The sequence below is a fragment of the Myripristis murdjan genome, chromosome 6, assembly GCF_902150065.1.
Source record: "Myripristis murdjan chromosome 6, fMyrMur1.1, whole genome shotgun sequence".
Lineage (NCBI taxonomy): Eukaryota > Metazoa > Chordata > Actinopteri > Holocentriformes > Holocentridae > Myripristis > Myripristis murdjan.
In genome coordinates this window covers 34609141-34634225 of record NC_043985.1, presented here as the reverse complement: position 1 = coordinate 34634225, position 25085 = coordinate 34609141, and the positions used below count along the sequence as shown (strand labels likewise).

Below are 25085 nucleotides of genomic sequence, written 5' to 3'. Positions count from 1 at the left end.
ACCACGTAAAGTTACAGAGCGGGGTCGCCGAGCGCCGAGGCTCATAGTGCGTAAAAGAGTCCGACGCTCTGCTGCCTCAGTACCTGCAGAGCTCCAAACCTCCTCTGGCATCAACATCAGCACAGAAACTGAGGAAGAAGTTGAGCGGCCCGCACAGAGCCCCGACCTCAACCCCATCCAACACCTTTGGGATCAACTAGGACGGAGACTGGGAGCCGGGCCCTCTGGTCCAACATCAGAGTCTGAGCTCACAAAGGCTCAAAACTCCCACAGACACTCCAACATCTGGCACAAACTCCCACAGACACTCCAACATCTGGCAGAAACTCCCACAGACACTCCAACATCTGGCAGAAAGCCTCCCAGAACAGTGGAAGCTGTTCTGCTGCAAAGGACCAACTCCATATTAAAGCCTCTGGGTTCAGGATGGAGCTCAGAGAAGCTCCTGCAGGTGGAGGTGGAGCAGGACTTCAGTCCAGCTGGTGTGTATATACACACAGACAGATAGAAAGATAGATAGATAGATATTAGAGTGTGGATACCCGACCCATGCCGATGACAAAAACGACAAAACCTTTTTCCTGTGTGGTGTTCCCTGAATCAGAGGCCCAGGCTGCCACAGCTGTGAAACATTCCTTTATTATAAATAGAGCATTTGTATAAAAACGGGCATGCTTTAAACCATGGCATTTACAGATTCCACAACCAAAAGCAAAAACCATCCAGTTAGCCAACACAGACTCATCTCATGATGCAGGTCGACGGACGGACGACAGGAGACAAGAATCAGAAGATTTCACAACCACATTTTTTTTTTTTTTTTTTTACGTACAATTAGAATAACAACAAACAAGGTTGGTCCCACAATTTTCTTTTTTAGGATTTCTTTTTGTTAAGATTTTTTGTTTTTTGTCTCTCCTCCCAGTCTGTCGCTCGGTGGTGCTGTGTGTTTTTGTGCTGCGTTCCCGTCTGCAGCAGCCCGTGCACTCGCTTCCTGTCCGCATGAAAACCACACACACACACACACACACACACACACATAACACACACACACACGTCGGATCAGTTCGTCTCCTGTCCTGATTGGTTGATGCGGAGCGTGCTCGGTGTGTCTCGTGGAGCGTCCCGGGACGCCTCGCCCCTCTCAGACGGCGTGGTTGGTGTAGCTGACGTAGGTCGTTTTGGTCGCCGGCACTGCAGATGACAGGAAGCGGGTCAGAGGTCAGAGGTCAGAGGTCAGAGAGAGAGAGCAGGTTTACTGTTAACACTTTAAAAACCTGGACGGGACAAAGATCTGATGAGCAACTCAGCAAGAAACAGCCTAAAATTTGCAAAGCAAGGTTCTTTCCAGAACCAGCTGGGTCCACAAAGAACCTCCTTAACCTTCTGTGTGGAACCAAAAATGGTTCTTCTTCTGTGGCATCAGTCTGCAGAACCATTTTTGGTTCCACTTAGCACCTTTGGTTTCAGTGTAACTGCAACTTGCCACCAGTTCCCTTAAACTGCAAGAGACGAAATCAACAAGTCATCCAGCGACGGCAGACGTGACACCTGACGGGACAGGAAACGGTTTCCTGTCCCGTCAGAGCCGCTCGCTGCTGAGAGGGGAACCCGTTTCCTCTGAAATCCTCCAGAAACAAACTGATGAGAAAAGAAAGGAAAAGGCAATGAACAACTGAACAAGAAATGACCCCAAAATCAGCAAAAAAATTAAAAGATTACATAAAAGTAAAAATTCCAAGACAGTAAAAAAACACACACAAAACAGAAAACCACAGAAAACACAAAACTTTATTAAAAAGCAATATGAAAACTAGATGAATAGACACTGTTAATGAATAAAATAAATAATTTCATGTACAAATACAACACAACTTGGCAGGAGCTGATGAAATGAGTCAAATATGAAACAAGTATAAAAAATGTTTGGTAAAAAAAAGTACAGAAATGTCACAGCCTTTTTTGCCTAATAAATTAAGAAAAGAATAAATAAAATGAAATAATGATATGAATCAAATCTAAAACAAGTGTAAGTTCCCCCCGGTGCCCCCCCTCACCGCTGGCCTCCACGCCCTCGCACAGCTCGGTCTTGACCTCGCCGTTGGGCCGCTCGGCCGCCAGCTGCGACAGCTTGCTGGTCATGGTGGCGGCGGTGACGATGGCCTTGAAGCTGCGTTTGCGTTTGGGGACGTTCTGCTCCGGGTGGAAGATGATGATGTAGACCTTCGGCATGTAGAGCATCCCCAGAGACACGGAGGCGCTGAGGCTCAGCGACACGGTCAGCGTCGCCGTCTGGATGTACATCTGAGGACAGAGGGGGGCGGGGTCACACACAGCCAATCAGAGAGGCCGGGGGGGCTGCACATGGAACTGACAGACAGCTGGAGGCGTCGGCGACAGCCAATCAGCAGGCAGGGAGACGCCAGCTGATGATTTTCAGATTCATCAGAATCAGAAAAACTTTATTGATCCCTGACAGGAAACTGGACCAGCTTCTCCAACGCTCAAGAGGAAAATTAAATTATAAGGAATACAAAGAAATAAAAAATATAAGAATATGTACATTTGAAATTTGTAAAAAAAAAAAAAAAAAAAAAAAAAAATAGCATGTGCATTATGTATAAATATGTGCATTAATCCTGAAAAATGTGCATTAGAAATTCATAAAAAAAGTATATGCATCATGTATAAATGTGTGCAATAGTCCCACAACAATATTACAGCAATAAATACAGAAATGAGAAACTGATCATATGAGCATGTAGGAAAAGGTGAATGGAAACATGCAAAAAAAAAAAAAAAATCACCCAAGGCAGAATTTGTGATGTGATCATAAAGAAGTTATTCAAACATATTATGTGTTTGTGTGTTATTTGTTTGTGTGTTATGTGTATGTGTATTATGTGTATGTATGTTATGTGTTTGTGTATTATGTGTTTGTGTGTTATGAGTATGTGTGTTATGTGTTTGTGTATTATGTGTTTGTGTATTATGTGTTTGTGTGTTGTGTTTGTGTATTATGTGTTTGTGTATTATGTGTTTGTGTATTATGTGTTTGTGTATTATGTGTATGTGTGTTATTTGCGTGGCGTGTCAGCGGCGTGCAGCAGCAGGCCGCCGCCCCCCTCCTGCCTGCTGCCTCAGCGCCACCGGCCGGATTAAAGCGACAACATGACAAACAGCGTCCGGATTAACAAACAGGAACAGAGAATTAAAGGTTTCTCTGTTTGTCACCGTCAACGAATGAAGACGCAAATCCAGAGCGCCGCCGCGTCCTGATGATCCGCTCTCACACGCCGGCAGGAAATAAGACGCGATACACACACACTGGTGTCGTTTTGTATTTTATCAACATTTCAATTTTTCGTGTGCAATATGTTTGTGCAGACAGCTTTGTTTTATTTATTTACGTACTTTTTGTACAGGACCATAAGGCAGGAGCAACAGAGTTAAAGGGACGTGAGCCCGGGTACAACAGTTTGTCTTCGTCCTCCATCAGGATGAGAGGGTTCCTGACGGGTTTGGGCGGGACGGGGGGGCTTCAGCTCCGGCTGCAGGGTCAGACACACCGCGCCTCACCCCGCCTCACCGCACCTCACCGCACCTCACTGCGCCTCACCGCCACACGCCTCCAAATAATGACATTAACCAGAGGTGGCTGAGGTTTCTGAGGAGCCTCTAAACGTGTCGCTGAACGCCGTGCGGCCACACGCTGAGCCGCCGCCTGGAGCTGGGCGTGTGCTCGCCGCAGTGTGGTTTGATAAATGGTTGCTATGGTAAACAGAGTGGTTGCTAGGTGTTTGCTAGGATGTTGCTTGACTGTTCAGAGTGGTTGTGAAGGTTACTAAGTTGCTAGTAGGTTACTAAGGTGTTGAGGGTGGCTGCAGGGGGGCTTCTGGGGGGGGCTGCTGTGGCGTAAGGCCTGGTTGGTGGGCAGCTGCTATGATGCTGTGGGTGGTTGCTAAGGCGTTGCTAGGGTGTAACTGTAATTGTTGTTAGGGGGTTGCTATGGTGTTCCTGATAGTTGCTAAGGTGTTGCTAAGCAGTTACTATGGTATCTGGGGTGTTGCTGGGGTGGTTGCTAGGGGCAACACTCAAACATCAAACCTCATCGTTACCAAACATGTTAGAAATATTAATAATAATTTTGACACAGGCATACACGCATGCACCAACACATGAATGCACTCACACACACACACACATATACACACAAACATGCTCACGCTCACGCTCTCCCTCACACACACACACACACACACACACACACACACACACACACACACACACTGAAGCCTGTCTCCCTATAGCTGAGTTCAACCAGGCAGCACAAACCTGTGCTTTCACTTTACACACACACACACACACACACACACACACCTGTGCACAAACACAGAGTGCTGCTGTCACTTGGAGACAACCACCATCACCATGGCAACCGCCTCACGCGAGCCTCGGCCCGGCTAATCGTCAGCTCGTTGGCGTGCGGCCGAGCGACGGCGGGAAGCGGCTGCGACGCAGGAAGGAGGAGCGGCAGCAGATGGCGAGTTTCCCCGAGGCCAGCGAGGCGTTTAGGAGCCGTCAGGAAAACACGACGCAGACGCCGGAGGGCAAAGACGCTCGAGGGCCGACGGAGGAGAAAACAAACAGACGAGACACACAGACTGTTCCAGAAGAATCCAACGAGACGAGAGGAGAGGCCTCGCCGTGAAACTCTGTGACACGCTAAACACACTAAACACGCTAAACACACTAAACACACTAAGTACACTAAACACACTAAACACACTAAGTACGCTAAACACACCAAACACGCTAAACACGCTAAACACACCAAACACACTAAACACGCTAAACACACTAAACACACTAAGTACACTAAACACACCAAACACACCAAACACGCTAAACACACCAAACACACTAAACACACCAAACACACCAAACACGCTAAACACACCAAACACACTAAACACACCAAACACACTAAACACACCAAACACACCAAACACACTAAACACGCTAAGTACACTAAACACACTAAACACGCTAAGTACACTAAACACACTAAACACGCTAAGTACACTAAACACACTAAACACACTAAACACACTAAGTACACTAAACACACTAAACACACCAAACACACTAAGTACACTAAACACACTAAACACACCAAACACACTAAGTACACTAAACACACTAAACACACCAAACACGCTAAACACACCAAACACACTAAACACACTAAACACACTAAACACACCAAACACACTAAACACACTAAACACACCAAACACACTAAACACACTAAACACACCAAACACACTAAACACACTAAACACACTAAGTACACTAAACACACTAAACACACCAAACACACCAAACACGCTAAACACGCTAAACACGCTAAACACACCAAACACACCAAACACACTAAACACACTAAACACACTAAACACACCAAACACACTAAACACACTAAACACACCAAACACACTAAACACACTAAACACACCAAACACACTAAGTACACCAAACACACCAAACACACTAAACACACCAAACACACTAAGTACACCAAACACACCAAACACACTAAACACACCAAACACGCTAAACACACCAAACACACCAAACACACTAAACACGCTAAGTACACTAAACACACTAAACACGCTAAGTACACTAAACACACTAAACACACTAAACACGCTAAGTACACTAAACACACTAAACACACTAAACACACTAAAACACCAAACACACTAAACACACTAAACACGCTAAGTACACTAAACACACTAAACACACTAAACACGCTAAGTACACTAAACACACTAAACACACTAAACACGCTAAGTACACTAAACACACTAACACACTAAACACACTAAAACACCAAACACACTAAACACACTAAACACGCTAAGTACACTAAACACACTAAACACACTAAACACGCTAAGTACACTAAACACACTAAACACACTAAACACGCTAAGTACACTAAACACACTAAACACACTAAACACACTAAAACACCAAACACACTAAACACACTAAACACGCTAAGTACACTAAACACACTAAACACACTAAACACACTAAAACACCAAACACACTAAACACACTAAACACGCTAAGTACACTAAACACACTAAACACACTAAACACACTAAGTACACTAAACACACTAAACACACTAAGTACACTAAACACACTAAGCACACTAAACACCAGCACATTCAAAAACATCTTCATCACTTTGACAGCGTGCCGTGTGTTTAGGAAACTCGCTGCACGTGTCTGTTGACAGCGACCAGACGTGTGCGTCAGTCTTTAGTGTCCCCTGGAAACACTTTGCTGCTGCTTGCTGTGATTTGCTTTGTGAGCAGCTGCACACGTCAAACTGAAGAGGCCTGAGCTCCACACGCTCACACTGACGGGCTGCAGCGGAACCACACACCACGTTCTGCATGTGTTCTCCAGTGAGAACCCGCTGAGTGTCACACACTCGTGACCTCTGACCCACCCGACCCCCCCGCTCTGGGCTCCGGCCCGGCAGAGCTCGCCTGGTTTCATCTGCTGCTCTCAGGTCAGATCTGTCCTCAGAAGCAGCCGCTCGGCCTCCAGCCTCGACTCCACTGAGGAAATCTGGGCCACAGAGCTGACATTTACAGAGAGAGAGAGAGAGAGAGAGAGAGAGAGAGGGGGACAGAGAGAGAGAGAGAGAGAGAGAGAGAGAAAGAGAGAGAGAGAGAGAGAGAGGGACAGAGAGAGAGAGAGAGAGAGAGCAGTGTTTGCTGGTTGAGGCTGTGCTGTTGGTCTCAGGCAGAATCAGGATGCAGCTCACAGCTCCGGCATCACGGCAGCCTCATCCTGACCGCACTGACATGAGCAGCCCACTGACTGACGGACTGATGGACTGATGGACTTATTGATCAGTCAGCTGACAGTTTTGGCTGAGGTCCGGCCCGACGCCCCGACACACAGAAACTCTGCTGGCCAGCAGCTGGACGGTCAGCTGATGAAGTGCAGCTCGGCTCTGTCTGCTGTCCGCCTGCAGGGGGCGCTGCAGGGGAGCAGGAGGAGCTCGGCCCCCGGGTGTGATCCCTGTGGGGTAAAAACACTCCTCGGCCTGGTGGGTCCACAGCATGAAGAGGCGTGAAAACTATTTCTAAAATATGGACGAGGTATGGAGTCAGAGTCGGGGCGGCCGCACGAAAATCAGACAAACAAACAAAAAAAAAACAAAAAACAAAAAACAAAAACGTGAGTCTGAGCTGCAGGATGTTGTTCGTCTGCATCACTGAACATGTCAGTTTGGGACACGACAGCTTCTGGAACTTCTGTTCCTCCACTCAGTTTAAAAAACAACAGCCTCTCACCGGCCTGAACGGGCACCATGTGACAACAATTAATCAGTCAGGCATATTTTACAAGCATATTATTATAGATAGATAGATAGATAGATTTTTATTGTTTTATTATCAGCATATTATTATTTTTAGAGCATCATCTGAACGCCGCAGACAGAAACCTGAACGCATCGTCACTTTCTCTGAGGCTGTTGCAGCGTTTTGACATTTAATCTGCCTTTCCACAGCCCGGAGACATATTCCATATATCTACTATGTTCCTTTTTTTTTATTATTTATTATTTATATCTTACATATTAAAAGATTTATTAAATACCAGTATGTTATTTATCACAAACACCTACTCTGTTTAATGAATGAATCATTGTTTTAATTATTTATATTTTATTATATTATTATACTTTGTAATTTATTACAGATATTTTTATTTATTTATTCATTTACCATATTCTATTTTTTAAATTAGATGAACATTAACTATTGAATTACTTTTTATTGTATCTGTTAATCTAAATAAAATAATACATATAAAATATGTTTAAAATAAATAAATTGATAAATGTATTGATTTTTTTGTTAATGAATTTTTCATTAAGTAAAACACCTGGTCACCTGTTTAATGGAGAAATTAATGTTCCATTTATTTTTAATGTAATTTTTTTATTCATCATTTTTTTCCTTTGCATTGCATTTATTGATTAGTGTAGTGATTTATTTATTGATCACAAACATGAGCAGCACATGACGAGCTGGCCTCCTGCACGCCGCGCTGTGATTGGACGATGAGCAGCTTCTGCGCTTCTCTGGACGCCGTGTTCCCGCCCGCCGTCCACGCCGCCGCGCCGCGCTGACCCGGTGCGAGGTGAAAGGTGTGAGCGAGCGCCGATACAACATTCAAACCACCGCTCACAGGGCACATCTGGTTTTCTCCCAACAAAACCAAAAATCTGACTCTGAGATGAGATAATCTGAGATAATCCCACTTGTTTCCAGTGCAGGTTTCAATCCTAATAATTAATCTCGGCCAAACTTTCCATCTTCCATTTTTATGGACGATGGAGGTGTTTTCCATGATCAGGAAAACCTTCAAACCTTCTATAAATGAACTGAAGGTTTTCCAGGATGAGACTCCGCTACGCTAACGTTAGCTTAGCATTTACCGTGAGCCTGGAAGTGTGTGTCGCTGGCTGCCAGCAGAAAAACAAGATTAAAAAAAATAACCAAAAAAAAAAAAAAAAAAAAATGAAACAAAACAAATCAAAATACATAAACAGGGACGGCCTTGACCTGATAAAGACGTGTTTAACACACCTGTTTCCAACCGAGTTTCATTTGTTTGTTTGTTGAAATATGAGGCAAAAAAAAAAAAAAAAAAAATGCTGCTGAAGTCAAAGTGTCCCAGATGACAGGACTCAGGACTCAGGACTCAGGACGCTGCAGGGGGGCGGCTCAGTGTTCAGGGGTAACAGGAACGAGGCGGCGGCGGCACACTGAGCGTGACCGTCCACACGTGTGTGTGTGTGTGTGTGTGTGTGTGTGTGTGTGTGTGTGAGGCTGTTGAGCAGCATGACAGCAATCAGTGGTAATACCCGCGCTGCCATTATCCCAAAGCCTTCACCACATAATCACAGAACTACCAGCAGCGGCTGTTACAGCATCGTGGAGACCTGCAGGCCGGACCCTCGACACGCCGCCGCCGCTGCTCTGCTGCCGCTCTGCCGCCGCCACCGCTTCCAGCCACGAGGACGAGGAGGAAATCACTTCCCCTCACGCCGCCGCTCCCTCTGCAGCCGCCGGGAAAAAGGTTGAAATGCTAACGTGCTGGGAGGCTCGGCGCTCCTCCCGCTCTGACGCAGCGTGATGCAATCAGCAGGAAGAGGCGGTGATCAGGCGGCGGCGAGCGGCAGCCACACGCTGATGACACGTCTGACTCGTTTTAAAAGTCTGTCGTCCTGAAAACTCTGAGACGCTCTCAGAAAAGTCCTTATGGCACTAAACTGGGACATTATTTTGTTTTTATTCAGGGGGAGCAGCTCTGGAGTCAGCTGACAGACGATGGCAGCCGCACCTTCACCCTCACCTTTACTGACTCTGTCTTTACAGACACCACATGATGAAACTCCAGGTAATGCTTTTTTTTTTCCAAAGTGAATATAGCATTATTGAGTTGAACTTGGAAAAAAACAGAAATAAAACAGTGAAACAGTCAGAGCGGCTCCAGGAGAGGAAGAGCAGCTGTTTGGGAATAAATCCACCAAGTCACAAAAGTTGGAGGAGAAAAAAAAGTCACAACTTCAGGCTGGATGGGAAAGTTTTTTTTTCTCAGTCACAACTTAAATCACACACACACACACACACACACACTCACACTCCCCACAGCTGTCAGTCTGTCTCAAGTCTCACATTTCAATCAGATGTCAAAAAAAAAAAAAAAAGAACCAGCCTGTCAAACATGTCAAAAAGAGCATCTCCTGTTCATCTGTGTTTGTGCCAGCAGCCTGACAGCGGCTAACAGCGGCTAACACTGGCTAACAGCGGCTATCAGCAGCTAACAGCGGCTAACACTGGCTAACACTGGCTAACAGTGGCTAACAGCGGCTAACACTGGCTAACACTGGCTAACAGCGGCTAACACTGGCTAACACTAGCTAACAGCGGCTAACACTGGCTAACAGCGGCTAACACTGGCTAACACTAGCTAACACTGGCTAACAGCGGCTAACACTGGCTAACACTGGCTAACAGCGGCTAACACTGGCTAACAGCGGCTAACACTGGCTAACAGCGGCTAACACTGGCTAACACTGGCTAACAGCGGCTAACACTGGCTAACAGCGGCTAACACTGGCTAACAGCGGCTAACACTGGCTAACACTGGTTAACAGCAGCTAACACTAGCCGTGTCCGAATTCAGGGTCTGCATCCTTCGAAGTCCGGGTCCTTCGGAGGACCCAGACTTCAACCGAAGCATCCTCCCCCGTCAACTAACGGCTACGAAATGGGACGGTCTAGCCTTCGGAGTATTTCCTGGTTGCGTAACCGCTGTTACCGCCGTTTCCATGACAACAGACTCCGGAGACCGAAATATAACGTTTCTTTCTGTCAGACAAGACAGAGCAGGGGTTTTGGTTTGACATATGTGGCGTTGGATGTTCCAATGAGTAAAAAATGAATATTTTTAATGTGAAATCTGAACTTTTCTCCGACTGAGCAGCAGCACGCAAAGCATTTTGGGATACGGGAGGCCGAGAAGGATAGTCGCGGTGCATCCTCCGAATCGGCTACCAACGGCTGAAGAGGAGGACGACTTTGAAGGATCCTTCGGCTTTGGATGAATTGGGACAGGCCTTCAGTGTTGGGACGTAACTGGCCTTCAAATGCCGACTTCGAAGGATGCAGACCCTGAACTGGGACACAGCTACTGGCTAACAGTGGCTAACACTGGCTAACAGTGGCTAACAGTGGCTAACACTGGCTAACAGTGGCTAACAGTGGCTAACACTGGCTAACACTGGCTAGCAGTTCACAGCAGAACAAGAGGAAAGACACGAGGTCTGAGCAGCCATCTTGGAAGACACTTTTACAATCAGCTGACTCTTACCCCTTTTCTACCAGGGCTGGTTCAGAGCCGGTGCCTGACTTAGCACCAGTTTTTTGGTTTTCCACCGCCCAAGCAGGGGCCAAACTGGTGCCAAACTGGTGCTAGGCAAGCACCGACTCCGAGCAGGGGCTAAACAGGAGCCAGAGAAAGAACCGATGACGCGGCCCACCGCGTCATTGGTGGGTGGGGTTACAAAACAAAACAGGAACTGCGAACGCTATAAACATAAACAATAATCCCCGAGAAGCCGCGGGTTATACTGATTTTACAACGGCATGGAACGCAGCTCAGCAAATTACATTTAAGGATGAGAAGCACCCGTTTTATAACTAAACATCGCTGTCATTCGTTCCGATCACGAATCCGACAGGTAGCCGGCAATAATTGTGTTTTTCGCCTCTGTATTGAAATGTAGGCTTGTAAAGACACAAGCAGTATTTGCATCGCTAATAAATCCAGATCCTGCTCCACCCGGGGCCAGAAACTGTATCGGGAAAGCAGCGTTATATGGACACAAACTGTATGGGGAAAGCAGCATCATATGGACACAAACTGTATGGGGAAAGCAGCGTTATGCTTGACTGAGACGCGGCTCACGAACATCATCCCCGACTCACTGATCAGTTTCAGCGGCTTCAGGACAGGACGGGCGGACAGAGACAGAGACGCTGCAGCCGCTGGACTGTATGAGTGTGCAGTTTGATGTGTGTTGAAGTGATGAAGCTGCCGTGACAATGTCATTTCCTGCAAAGGATTAATAAAGTATCATTCATTCATTCATTCATGATGGTTATTGTGATTCTGAGCGGGCGTCTCGCGCACCCACGTCATCACGTTTTCCGATGACGTCATGACGTGGCTCTGACTTGGCTCCTCTTGGCTCTAGGGTGGTGGAAAAGCAAACCGGTTCTTCGTTGGCACCAGTTAAGCACCGGCTCTAGCACCAGCTCCGAACTAGCAGCAGGTGTTTTCTGGTGGAAAAGGGGCATCTGAGGAGGTCAGGTGGGAAAGTTTTTGATTGGCTGGTTTTAAATGGAATGACCCGGGTGCTCCCCCCCGCCGCAGCGCCGCTGTTGCCATGGCAACAGCCCAGGGAAAGGTGCAGGTGGTTACCGTGGAGTTTCTGAGTAATCAGTTACTCACAACAACCTGGACTCTGGTCGCCATGGAAACAAAGTTAATATGTTTGGCACTGGAATTTGAAATCCTGATTGATCAGTGCTACAGTGTGTGTGTGTGTGTGTGTGTGTGTGTGTGTGTGTGTGTGTGTGTGAGACTGCAGAGACAGAGACAGTCTGCTGTCTCTCTGCTGACTGATCACACTGATTGTCATCCATTAACATTACAGATGTGCACTGCTAACAGTTACCACACACACACACACACACACACACACACACACACACACACACACACACACACACACTGCACCGGGACGCCAGTTGGGCTCTGAGCTCCATGACGGGGACATGAAGTAAATCATAAGTGATCAATAATCCATCAGAATTCAGACACGTGTGATTAAAATCACTGCTTGAAGAAATAAAACCACAGCTGGAAGCTTCTTCTTCTTCTTCTTCTTCTTCTTCTTCTTCTTCTTCTTCTTCTTGCATGAATCTGTTAACTCAGTTTATATTGAACTTGATGTTTTCCTTTTGCTTTGTGATTTGTTTTGCTTGAATATTGTCACCATGTTGTTTCTACTGTGTTTTGATTTGTGCTCGATTTTCTTTGCATTTTTTGTTTAATGACTGAGAGGACAGATGTGCTGGTTCACTGCCGCTTGCAGCTTTCTGTCAAACAGGAAATAAGCTCGCTCGACCTTTAGGCTCTGCTGGGGAGAGAGAGAGTTTGATCAGTTTGATCTAAAAGACAAAAACATCCAGTGGATCCATGAGATCATCCCAGAGCTGCTTCAGACTGAACAGCAACCAACCAACCCGCACATCTGGACACGACCAAAACCTGGGATCTTCTTTCAGATTAAAGTAGTAAATTTATGAGAAAAAAAAAATCTGATATTAAGTCACAAAATTACAAGAAAAAACTCATAAAAATAGTTTTTCTTTTCTTTTTTGGGGTCAAAGAACCAAGAAGCAGATTCAGCAAAGTGAGGCGATGTGTTTCCTTCACCAAGAAAAAGGCAAAACTTATTTCCCATGAATTTCAGGACTTTATGATCTCAGAATTGTTGAGTTTTTTCCACATAAATTTGCAATCTTTTTCTCATATTTACCACTTTAATCTCAGAGAATATCTGAGTATTTGAGTTAACTCATTGCTAGTTAGGAAGACATTGGCTAGCGTACTATTCGCTAGGAAATCATTAGCTAACATGATGTTAGGTAAAGGAAGACGTTGGCTAGCCTGCTGTTAGCTGTTACAGTGGTGTGAAAAAGTGTTTGCCCCCTCCCTGATTTCTTATTTTTTTGCATGTTTGTCACACGTAAATGTTTCAGATCATCAAACAAATTTAAATATAAGACAAAGATAACACAAGTAAACACAAAATGCAGTTTTTAAATGAAGGTTTTTATTATTAAGGGGGGAAAAAAATCCAAACCTACCTGGCCCTGTGTGAAAAAGGGTTTGCCCCCTGTTAAAACATAACTTCACTGTGGTTTATCACAGCTGAGTCCAATTTCTCTAGCCACAACTGGGCCTGATTACTGCCATACCTGTTCTCAATCCAGAAATCACTTAAATAGAACCTCTCTGACAAAGTGAAGTAAACCAAAAGATCCTCAAAAGCTAGACTTTATGCTGAGATCCAAAGAAATTCAGGAACAAATGGGAAAGAAAGTTATTGAGATCTATCAGTCTGGAAAAGGTTACAAAGCCATTTCTAAAGCTTTGGGACTCCAGTGAACCACAGTGAGAGCCATTATCCACAAATGGTGAAAACATGGAACAGTGGTGAACCTTCCCAGGAGTGGCCGGCCGACCAAAATTACCCCAAGAGTGCAGCTACGACTCATCCAAGAGGTCACAAAAGAAGCCAGAACAACATCTAAAGAGCTGCAGGCCTCACTTGCCTCAGTGAAGGTCAGTGTCCATGACTCCACCATAAGAACGAGACTGGGCAAAAATGGCATCCATGGGAGAGTTCCAAGACAAAAACCACTGCTGAGCAAAAAAAACACAAAGGCTCGTCTCAGTTTTGCCAGAAAACGTCTTGATGATCCCCAAGACTTTTGGGGAAATATTCTGTGGACTGATGAGACAAAAGTTGAACTTTTTGGAAGGTGTGTGTCCCGTTCCATCTGGCATAAAACTAACACAGCATTTCAGAAAAAGAACATCATACCAACAGTCAAACATGGTGGTGGTAGTGTGATAGTCTGGGGCTGCTTTGCTGCTTCAGGACCTGGAAGACTTGCTGTGGTAAATGGAACCATGAATTCTGCTCTCTACCAAAAAATCCTAAAGGAGAATGTCCGGCCATCTGTTCGTGACCTCAAGCTGAAGCGAACTTGGGTTCTGCAGCAGGACAATGATCCAAAACACACCAGCAAATCTACCTCTGAATGGCTGAAGAAAAACAAAATGAAGACTTTGGAGTGGCCTAGTCAAAGTCCTGACCTGAATCCTATTGAGATGCTGTGGCATGACCTTCAAAAGGCGGTTCATGCTCGAAAACCCTACAATGTAGCTGAATTACAACAATTCTGCAAAGATGAGTGGGCCAAACTTCCTGCACAGCGCTGTAAGAGACTCATTACAAGTTATCGCAAACGCCTGATTGCAGTTGTTGCTGCTAAGGGTGGCCCAACCACTTATTAGGTTTAGGGGGCAAACACTTTTTCACACAGGGCCGTGTAGGTTTGATTTTTTTTTTCACCCTTAATAATAAAAACCATTTTGTGTTTACTTGTTATCTTTGTCTTATATTTAAATTTGTTTGATAATCTGAAACATTTAAGTGTGACAAACATGCAAAAAAATAAGAAATCAGGGAGGGGGCAAACACTTTTTCACACCACTGTAGCTGTTCCTTTGCAGGGTTAGGGTTAGGATTAGGGTTAGGGTTAGGTTAAGGTTAGGGTTAGAGGCTCAGCAGCGCCGCCGGACGCATTAAAACTGCATTTTCTTAAAGTTTGTGACTTTCAGGAGCTCTGGCATCCTGATGGAGGCTGAAGACAGAACCCACAACACGTTTCTCCGGGTTTCCTGCCTCAGGTGATGGTTTGAATCTCATGCAAACAGAAAAGAGGATGGAGGATGTTTCCAGGTGTGAACATGGATGTCAGGTAAAGCCTCACTCACCCGCTCCTCGGACTGCGCCGTGCCGAAGAAGATGGGGATGAAGGCCAGCCAGATGATGCAGGTGGTGTACATGGTAAATCCAATGGGCTTGGCCTCGTTGAAGGTCTCTGGCACGCCGCGCGTCTTGATGGCGTAAACAGTGCATGTGACCATCAGGAGGATGCTGTAGCCCAGCGAGCAGATGAGCGACAGGTCGGAGATGTCGCACTTCAGCACGCCGCGGGCGTTCTCGGGATCCTGCGTGCGCTGCTCGCCGTAATCCACGAAGGTGTGCGGCGGGTCGGCGACGAACCACACGAAGACGCCCAGCAGCTGCACGGAGATGAGCGAGAAGGTGATGACCAGCTGGGAGGCCGGCGAGATGAAGCGGGGCGCCGTCACCGCCTTCTTGCCCTGCTCGAAGATGCGGTGGATGCGGTTGGTCTTGGTGAGCAGCGCGGCGTAGCTGAAGCACATGCCCAGGCCCAGGAAGATGCGGCGCAGCGAGCACACGGCCACGTCGGGCGCCGCGATCATGGGGAAGGTGATGACGTAGCACAGGAAGATGCCCGTCAGCAGCACGTAGCTCATCTCGCGGCCCGAGGCGCGCACGATGGGCGTGTCGTTGTAGCGGACGAAGGTGGCGATGACGAAGGTGGTGGCGACGATGCCCAGGATGGAGATGAAGACGGGCACCACGGCCCAGGGCGAGTGCCACTCCAGCTTGATGATGGGGATGGGCTGGCAGCCGGTGCGGTTGCGGTCGGGCCGGCGCTCGTACGGGCAGAGCTCGCAGGTGAACTCGCTGGCCTGGAAGTGGTAGCCCTCGCAGCGCTCGCAGTGCCAGCAGCACGCCACGCCCTTCACCACCTTCTTCCGCTCGCCCGTCCGGCAGGGCAGGCTGCACACCGACGCCGGGACGGAGGCGTCGCCGCTCGCCCACTGCAGCGCTTCCATCTGGAGAGGGGAGGATCAACACAGGGCTGTTTTATTGATTTATTTCTGTACTTATTATGTGTTTTAGCCTGTTTTCCCATTTAAACTTTATTTTCTCAACTTTCCATTTTTATTAATTTATGCATTTATTTGTCTGTTTGTTTACATCTTGATTTGTGCTTTTCACTCATTTCGTTACTACTTCAGTCTTATCTGTGAGTTACTGCTCATCAGTCTGCCTCTGCTGCCACCTCATGTACTTTCACCTTCCTCATGGCGGCTGTTTGGACCAAAAATCTCAATTTTCCCCAACAGGAAGCCATCAGACTGAGTTTGTGAAGACGCTGCAGGTGAGGAATAATCCCTGCGCTCACTGAGTCGACTGTGGACCAGAGCCACGCGGCGGCCATTTTGCTCTGACGTCACGCTAACGTCACGCTTTTGGACTTTGCAGTTTTTCGTAACTTTTCAACATGCATGGAGAATGACTGAGCACAAATTACAAGAAGTGTACGTGTTCCCTGACGGCAGAGCGGATAGTATCTCCGCCTGCCATACAGAAGACCGGGGGTTCAATTCCCCATCCTGACTAACTGACATCACTACTTTAAACTATAATGAATGACTTTTTCAAAGTAATGTGCCCAACACTGACAATGACAGATGAAATTTGACAGCAATGTCCACACTGCAACAGCAACGCAAAAATATGTGCATTAATACGAGGATTTAAGAAAAGAAAAAAGTAATCATAAAAATTACTTTCCCCAGTAATTGAATTACTCTTCTGAGGCAGTAATTGAGTAGTAATCAAAATTACTTTTTTACAGAAGTAATTAGTAATTGTATCTTATTAGTTTTGTGAGTAATTGGTCCCAACACTGCTTGTTTTTAACCGGCGGCGCCTCGTTTCCGTTACATTCTCCACCATGAGACTGTGGACGGCTGCAGTTTGAATAAAGTTACATCTGGAGAACTTTACGCAAACACAGGAACGCCGACGTTTGTCTTCTGGACATTTATTGCCAGCATGCAGCACAGCCACTATCATCACCATCATCATCATCATCATCATCATCACCATGTTACTGTTTTGGCTCTAACGATCTGTTTCTGAGTACTTCAGGCTCCGTCTCCTCCGGGATCTGACCTCAGATCAGCCGTTCTTACGTTCAGGTGCAGCTCGTTGGTCCAGTGGCCGATCATCTTGTACTCTGCCGTCGATTGGTTATTGATCTGGTATTGGAAGATGTCGTAGCGTCCAGGGGCGTCGCCGTTCTCGTTGAAGATGACGGGCGTGCCGGCACTTCCTGTGGAAACAGGAAGCAGAGCAGGTTCAAATGTTTGTTTTTTCTTAAATCACCGACTTGACTCACTTTCACTGCCAAATTTCAGTTTTCAAATCTGAATTTTCTGGATGAGATGTAATCTTATCACTGAGTTCAGGATTAATGACTTAATTGGCTCTAACAGCTGAATTTGATTTTATGACTTCAACTGTTTTTAACTTTGTTTTGTTCTAATGTTCATTATGACTGTTATATTTATCTGATGTGTGCCACTTGTTTTCATTTCTGTTCAGACCTTTCATATTCATTGACAATATGACAATATGACAATAATGAAAATAATCATGAGATTATAAAGTAACAAATTCACAAAAAAAAAAAAAAAAAAAAAAAACTTGGAAAGGAACTCGGGATTGTCAGTTTCGTGACTTTATAGTCTCAGAATTTTCAGGGATTTCATCTTGTTTTTTGTCTTGGAGTATTACCCTTTCCCCCAGGCTCTGACATTTTTTTCCTTCCCACAGCGCCCCTGTTATGCCGCCGTACTTTTAGTGTTTTAACTTCAAATTTCCCCTTAAATTTCCCCTTTAAGTTACTTCAAAGCTGCGCTGTGCATGAGTGTCGTACGGTGACGGACGCCGACCCGCTGAGCCTGAACTTTGACGTGACCGAGGAGCAGCAGCTGAAGCCGAGACGGCGAGCAGAAGCGTCCTCCTGCTTTCTAATTAGCGCGTGGGCGGCGGTCTGACGGCGTCCTGCTGTCCTGCTGCTGCTCTTCTTCAGCATGAATAAATGCATCGCAAATCACATCTGCACGGCCATGAATCACACAGCTCGCCTCGGGCTGGAACCCCCCCGCCCCCCTCGTGTTGATAGAGATTTAACTCCCATTATGAACATATTTCCAAATGCTGGAGCTTCAGGTTTCACACTCACATGGATCACAAACACGCATTCCTCTGTGTGAAATACAGACACGACCACTGAAGATATTAGTGACGCAATCACCCCAGGGTGGAACTATAGGGGGTCAGGCGTCGTGCTCGCAACCCCAAAAAACTGAGAAGACACTAGTTTGTCCCCCCACGATATACAGTAGAAGATATGCCTCTGTCTTCAGAACAGAAGCTTGTAGAGACGCGGGGTGAGGACCGGCGTGTTCGGCGTCTCCAGAAACCCCCAGGTGGATGTTGGTTCCGAGTCGCTAGGACCTTCGGCTCTGGAGATATGGACCCATTGGACCCTCCATTATACGTGAATGGGAAATACGTCACATTCTTCAAAGTCAAGCAAAACCTTTCAGTCGACGCCTCAACTGATGTTCATGTCCACAGGTGTGTTTAATGCCAGAGCTGCTGGAAGGCTTATTGTTTCACTTTGACAGAGCCAGGCTAACAAATCTCATAGACTTCAAGTCTTTATGCTAAGCTAACAGGCAATACTACCCATAGGAATTGGACCACTGGATGTCCAGAGGTGAAAAAGGTGTTGGGAAATCCCCTCAAGCTCTGTTGTGACTAACCTGTGGAAAAGCTTCGGGCAGGAGCTTTGATGTGAGCTGCTCAGTTTTTAGATCATGTGATCATTTCTCTGTTTGAAGTCTCGGTGTGGAGGTTTGATCTGAACTGGCCGGACTGGGAGAACGCCAACATGGAAGATCCACCGAGAGGAGCGGCACATTGACCACAATGCAATGCAGCAACAAGTCAGGTTGAGGTTTCCGTAAAACCCAAAGCTTTCAGGTTTGTGGATCGGCATTCTGGGAAATGTAGTTAATCACAAACTGCAGTAGAAGCAGAGGAGGAACATTTGTCAGTACACCATCATATAATGTATTCAGGGGCAGAGTTTTACTGCAGAATCCAATCTGTGATTCATGTTTGGAGGGTAAACCCCGTACCCTCAGGCCTCTCGCCCTCATGATGGATTTTAACTGCGTCTCCGGGCAGCATCAATTATTGAAGTTGCATAAGAGCAGCTGCTTTGAGGGCCAAAAGCATAAATCGATGCTTTTTGCCGGCAGCGACGGTTTGCTTTCCTGACAGCGATCGCTGGTCGCAGGTCAGATTTCAGGCTCGTCTGTTTCCCAGCGGCGCTCTGCAGGCCTGGCAGATGGCAGCCGGGCGCCACTCACACCGGATATTTATAGCAGTTTGGCTCGAGCCGCTTCACACGTGCAGCACCTTCACTCCCTGACGAGCTGAAAATACGACTTCCTCTCTGAGAACTCAACACCAGAAGCTCCAAGTCAACACCTGCAGGCTTTTCTCAGGTCGTCTCCACAGCCGACGGGCCGTTCGTCTGCTGGGGAATAACACCTGGTTTGATCCGGTGTGACTGTCTTCATCTGGTTTGGTCGTTTTCACACGACTCAGATGAAAGCAGACCATTGTTTCGTATTTTGCCTTCACACACTCATATTCATATTCACATTCATACATAAACATGTACACTCACATGTACACATACTCACATAGGTCTATACACCTTTACACACATTTACTGCATTGATCTAATGTATATTTGCATTGACTTAATGTATATTTGCTCTTTTTTGTTGGTTTGTTGACATTTTTTCTTTTTTTTATGTAATAAAATTTTGAGGTGGGATTCTCTTATAAGCCCCTGGGGTTTTCTGTATCTCACCTGCACAATCTATTGTTATTTCATTCTTGTTCTGATGTTTTGCTTTTATTGTGCAAAAAATAAAAATAAAATAAAAAATAAATAAACATGTAAACCAACAGGACAAGCTGCTTCTGACTGCTCAGAGAAAAATGAGCATAAAATTAAAACGTTCTTTTCTTATGCGTCAACATTATTCATCTGTAAACAGAAACGACGAAACAAAACAATGTTGTTCCACGTTTTCCACCAGCACCTGAACGCAGCGGAAAAATGAGTCTGCTAACTCAGGACCACGTTTATTATCGTTAACGAAAAATAATGAAATAATGAAAAAGATGTGTGAAAATGTTTTGATGAGTTTTTATTACACAATAAAACTTTTTCTGACCTTTTTGAATCTCGCCCCGACAAATACCCTGAATTATACAAAAACAAACTAAACTAGCAAACCTGCTTTAAAAAACAATTAAAATGAAACTGACATTGAAAACAATAAAGCAAAATGAAATAGTTTTCCTTTTTGTGGTCATTCTCCCATAATTCATTGCTAGTTTCTTGCTCGTTTTCAGGTCATTTCCTGCTAATTGGCTCATCACCTTCATGTGTCTGAGAGAAATCCAGACTCTTCGTGTGTTCCAACAACAACAAAGAGGATTATGACAATATAGAAAACAATAAGTCCCGGTTCCCACTTTTTTTTATTGTTTAATTAAAAATTATTTATGAGAATAGCAACTATCAGGTCGTTTCTTCCTGGCACAAGGTTACCACATGGACGCTACCTGCCGGATCTACTTTCCAGTTCAAATAGGAAAATAACAAGAAAAGAGACGATTAATTTATTTAAAAAATGGGAACCAGGACTTGCTGTTTCTTATATAACCCAACACTGCAAAGGAAAGTCAGGTTTACTTGAAGTATTGATCAACACCAAACCATCACTGCTAGTCTGGAGTATTTAGACAAAAGAATCGATAGACAAAACTCAGGACTTTTGGTTTTTGTGTTTCAGTCTCGGGGAAAAAGTTTATCGGTTTAAAGTTTTTCACTTCTTCCTCATTCAGCCGACGGGAAAAACGGCTTCAGGTTTGAGAGAATCTGCATGAAAAACAAGAGGCGAGCAAGAAGAGAGAAAAGAGAGAAAAGAAAGAAAAGAAAGAAAAGAAAGAAAAGCGGTGAAAATAAAATGTAAGTGTGTGCCGTGCTGCCGGCGGCTGTTGTGCTGTGGCTCCAGCCTCCCTCGGCATTTTTACAATTACAAGAAAACTCTTAATTTCTCTCTCAAAGAAAAAAAAGTGTCAAAATTACAGGATCATTAGTAAAAAAAAAAAAAAAAAAAAGCAAAATGATAATAAGAAGATGAAATAAGAAATTACCTAAAAACTATGATTTTTTATATTATAAGAAAACTCAATTGATTTCTTTAAAAGCAAACTAGCAAATATATTACTGGGACATTAATTTAAAAAAAAAAGAAGAGAAAGAAAAGAAAATTACCTAAAAATGACTATAAATCTTATTTATGACAAGAAATTAAAAAAAAAAAATAATTACAAGACTAATTTCAGAAACACAGGGAAAAATGTGATGAGCACATTAGCAAGAAATGATTTGAAAATAAGCGAGAAATTAATTACAAAAAGGTTACAAGAAAATGATCAGAAAGTCAACACACACACACACACACACACACACACACACACACACTCACACACACACACACACACACACACACACACACACACACTGTGATAAATAAACAAATGACAGGAAAAGTCCATGATGCTTCAACTCTCATTGCTGCGTTCAGACAAGTGTTTGAGTGAGTGAGTGTGTGTGTGTGAGTGTGAGTGTGTGTGTGTGTGTGTGAGTGTGTGTGTGTGTGTGTGTGTGTGTGTGTGTGTGTGTGTGTGTGTGTGTGTGTGAGTGTGTGTGTGTGTGAGTGTGTGTGAGTGTGTGTGAGTGTGTGTGGTTGCATGCGTCTGAGCGCTGAACAGAAAAGAGAGAGATGCTTTGAGCCTCAGATCAAGGTCTGAGTGTTTTCCACCTCCAGGAGGCATGGAGAGACTGGACACACACACACACACACACACACACACATCTGCCCAAGTCATAAATCCTGATACTGACCTCCACTGTGGCTGTTAGCACAAAGTGGCTCACACACACTCAGGACAAAGGAGTCGGCAACCCTTAACCCTTAACCCCGCCCTGCTCCGCCTGTCCCACCCTGTCATGCCCCACCCAGCTCCACCTGTCCCATCCTGTCCGGGTGTCGGCCCGCTGTCCCGTCTGATGAGGCGAACAGGATCTTTCAGACAAACTGAGGGGACGATGGAAATCTTGTTGAAAATGAGCCGAATTATAAAAGCAATATTCTGCCTGTGCCTCATAACCTGGTTACCAGCCAGCCACACACACACACACACACACACACACACACCTTCAGCTCACTAATAGTCGAGCTCCTCCACACACACACACACACACACACACCTTCAGCTCACTAATAGTCGAGCTCGTCCACACACACACACACACACACACACACACACACACACACACACACACACACACTTCATTTCCTGTATCGGCAGGGTGAACGAGCCCCAGACCGTCGATCCTCCATCGCAGACTTCCTGCTGGCGGCGGCGGTGATGTCACCGCTCGGGTTTCTCCTGTCTGTCAGCAGATACAGCGAGCGGCGGCCTCACACTCCATTAATCCACCCACTGCAATTCAATAGGAGTGTGTGCAGAGTGTGTGTGTGCGGTGTGTGTGTGTGTGTGTGTTGGGTCGAGGAAACGGCAGAGTGAGATCTCCGGCGTATTGAATTCATCTCTGTATCGACGAGGCGTGGAAGAGGCCTGCCTGTGTGTGTGTGTGTGTGTGTGTGTGTGTGTGTGTGTGTGTGTGTGTATTAAAAACAGTTTGGAGCTGTTTGGATGTTCTTCTGCTCATTAGCTCCCACGTCACTTCCTGTGAGGCCCCTGCCTGTTGTAGATGTTGTAAGAACCTCCCAAAATGTGATTCTTTCTTCCTTTGTTTTGTATGAACTCATTTTTCAGTAAAACGTGAAGTAGCCCTCCGGCCACAGGGGGCAGCGGCGTGCTGGTGTTTTCATCTGGATGGGACGCGCTCTCTGTTTAAAGCCGCTTCCATGGCGACTCAGTGTCTGTCCTGGACGTCCCCTCGTCCTGTCGGGACGCTCCTCTGCTCTCTGGAAGGAGCTGTCACTGTTTATGAGACAGTCCTAAACTCGAAGTCTTTGTCTTTGTCATATTAAATAAAAGTTTTAGAAAATGTGGTTTGGTTTCTTTCATTTTGTCCTGTCCTGAGGCTCGTCTCTGCTTCCTGAGGGACAGATAAAACCTCACAGTGTTTGTTTGAGGTTCTGCGTTAGTGTGTTTGGTTTTGGGAGCTTCATGTTGGTCGTCAGGTTCCCATGGCAACATGACGGGACCTCGCTCCCATCCAGCATCTGCACTTTTTTACTGTGCAGCTTTTATTGTGAAATTTGGAAAATGACAAAAAGTAAAACCAACAAAGTAGAAGCGGGTTCCTCTTCTCCCCTCTGTTGGCTGAGCTTTTATTGTGAAAGGTTCCACAGTCTGTTCTCTGTCATGGATCTGATTTAAAATGCAGTGAAGGACAGAACTCAGGCAGAAAACAGCTGAAGGAAAAGTCACATTACTGACTTTAAAAAGTACAAATACACAAAAACATCCACCCAGTTAATGTGCAGATTATTTCCTCAGTGAATGGATTAATGTCTCGCTCTATAAACCATCAGAAAACATTTTTAATAGCTCGTCTGGAACCCAGTGAAGGAACAAGGAACGTGGAGAACCGGCCAACAACACGTTCATGTTGGTTTTCAACCTGATACAGAATCATCTGAGAGACTTTTATTCTGAAAAATGACTAAAGAACCATTAAAAAAAGGTTCTTTCCTGAACCCAAGATGGTTCCTCTTGGGCTTCACTCTGAAGAACCGTTTCTGGTATTTTAAGGTTCATTGACATGTCATGTTTTTATTTGTTTGGTTTTTTTTAGACGTGACCTCCTCGTTCCCTCGCCCTCCCGCGTCCCGATTTCTGTGCCGAATCGGGAAACTCCTCCTGAAACGGGAGCGTCGGGATCGGCCCTGGGAGAGCAGCCGTGCCTGTCCGGTCGGATGGGGGAAGCCTGGCTGACGGGCCGCCTGCTCGCCCACGCTCGGCTGACCCCGCTCAGGACGGGCTCGCCACGGAGCCCGTCCCGCAGATGGGCTCATCGCGGCGAGCGCTAACATTAGCACAAACGCTCCCGTCTCCATTAGCCGCCTGACGCTCGGCTAAAAATAAACGCAGGAGCGCGGCCACTTGGGCGAGTGTGAACACGGCTGAGTGGGCGAGCAGCCCCGCGGCCGCCGCCACGCCGCTGTCACCGCCGCTTCAACCGGGACGGCTGATTCGCCGCATTTCAAATATGGAATTACGGCTGATCCCCCCGCCCCCTCCCCCTCCTCCCCACACACACACACACACACACACACACACACTCCTCCAGCCCCCACCCCCGTGTTCACAGGAGCAGAAAAAAAGTGGGAAGCGGCGGTCATGGTGTTCATGTGTGATGTGTGTGTGTGTGTGTGTGTGTGTGTGTGTGTGTGTGTGTGAGGCTGCGCCACACGCTCAACCAAGCATGGTGCTCCCAGTCCAAACACGCTGTGACATGTGTGTGTGTGTGTGTGTGTGTGTGTGTGTGTGTGTGTGTACTGGGTCACACATGCACAGCCATAACAGGCTCGATCAGGCACAAAACACACACATGAGCCGGGGTCACACTTCACCCATGATGCATCTGTGCTGCTGCATCTGAGCCGAGGATCCTGACATGTCGAGGTCAGAGTACTACAAAGTACACAGACTACTGCACCGGTACAAGTACTGTCACCCTGCTGGTATGTGACTGCAGTAGAAGTAGAAGTACTGTTCCTCTGCTGGTATGTGACTGCAGTAG

At 46.0% G+C, this 25085-nt stretch overlaps 1 protein-coding gene across 1 annotated transcript in view; it reads right to left on the bottom strand.

Annotated features, from left to right (window-relative positions):
- Nucleotides 1-940: 940 nt before the first annotated feature.
- LOC115361034 (metabotropic glutamate receptor 8-like) overlaps nucleotides 941-25085 on the bottom strand; it is a 54229-nt gene continuing 30084 nt past the window's right edge. Inside the window, exons 5-8 of the mRNA XM_030054269.1 lie at nucleotides 17335-17474; nucleotides 15250-16185; nucleotides 2058-2304; nucleotides 941-1194 (exon numbers count right to left, since the gene is read on the bottom strand). Coding sequence (XP_029910129.1) covers nucleotides 1145-1194; nucleotides 2058-2304; nucleotides 15250-16185; nucleotides 17335-17474 — 1373 coding nt within the window. The 3' untranslated portion in view covers nucleotides 941-1144. The remainder of the gene's footprint in view (nucleotides 1195-2057; nucleotides 2305-15249; nucleotides 16186-17334; nucleotides 17475-25085) is intronic.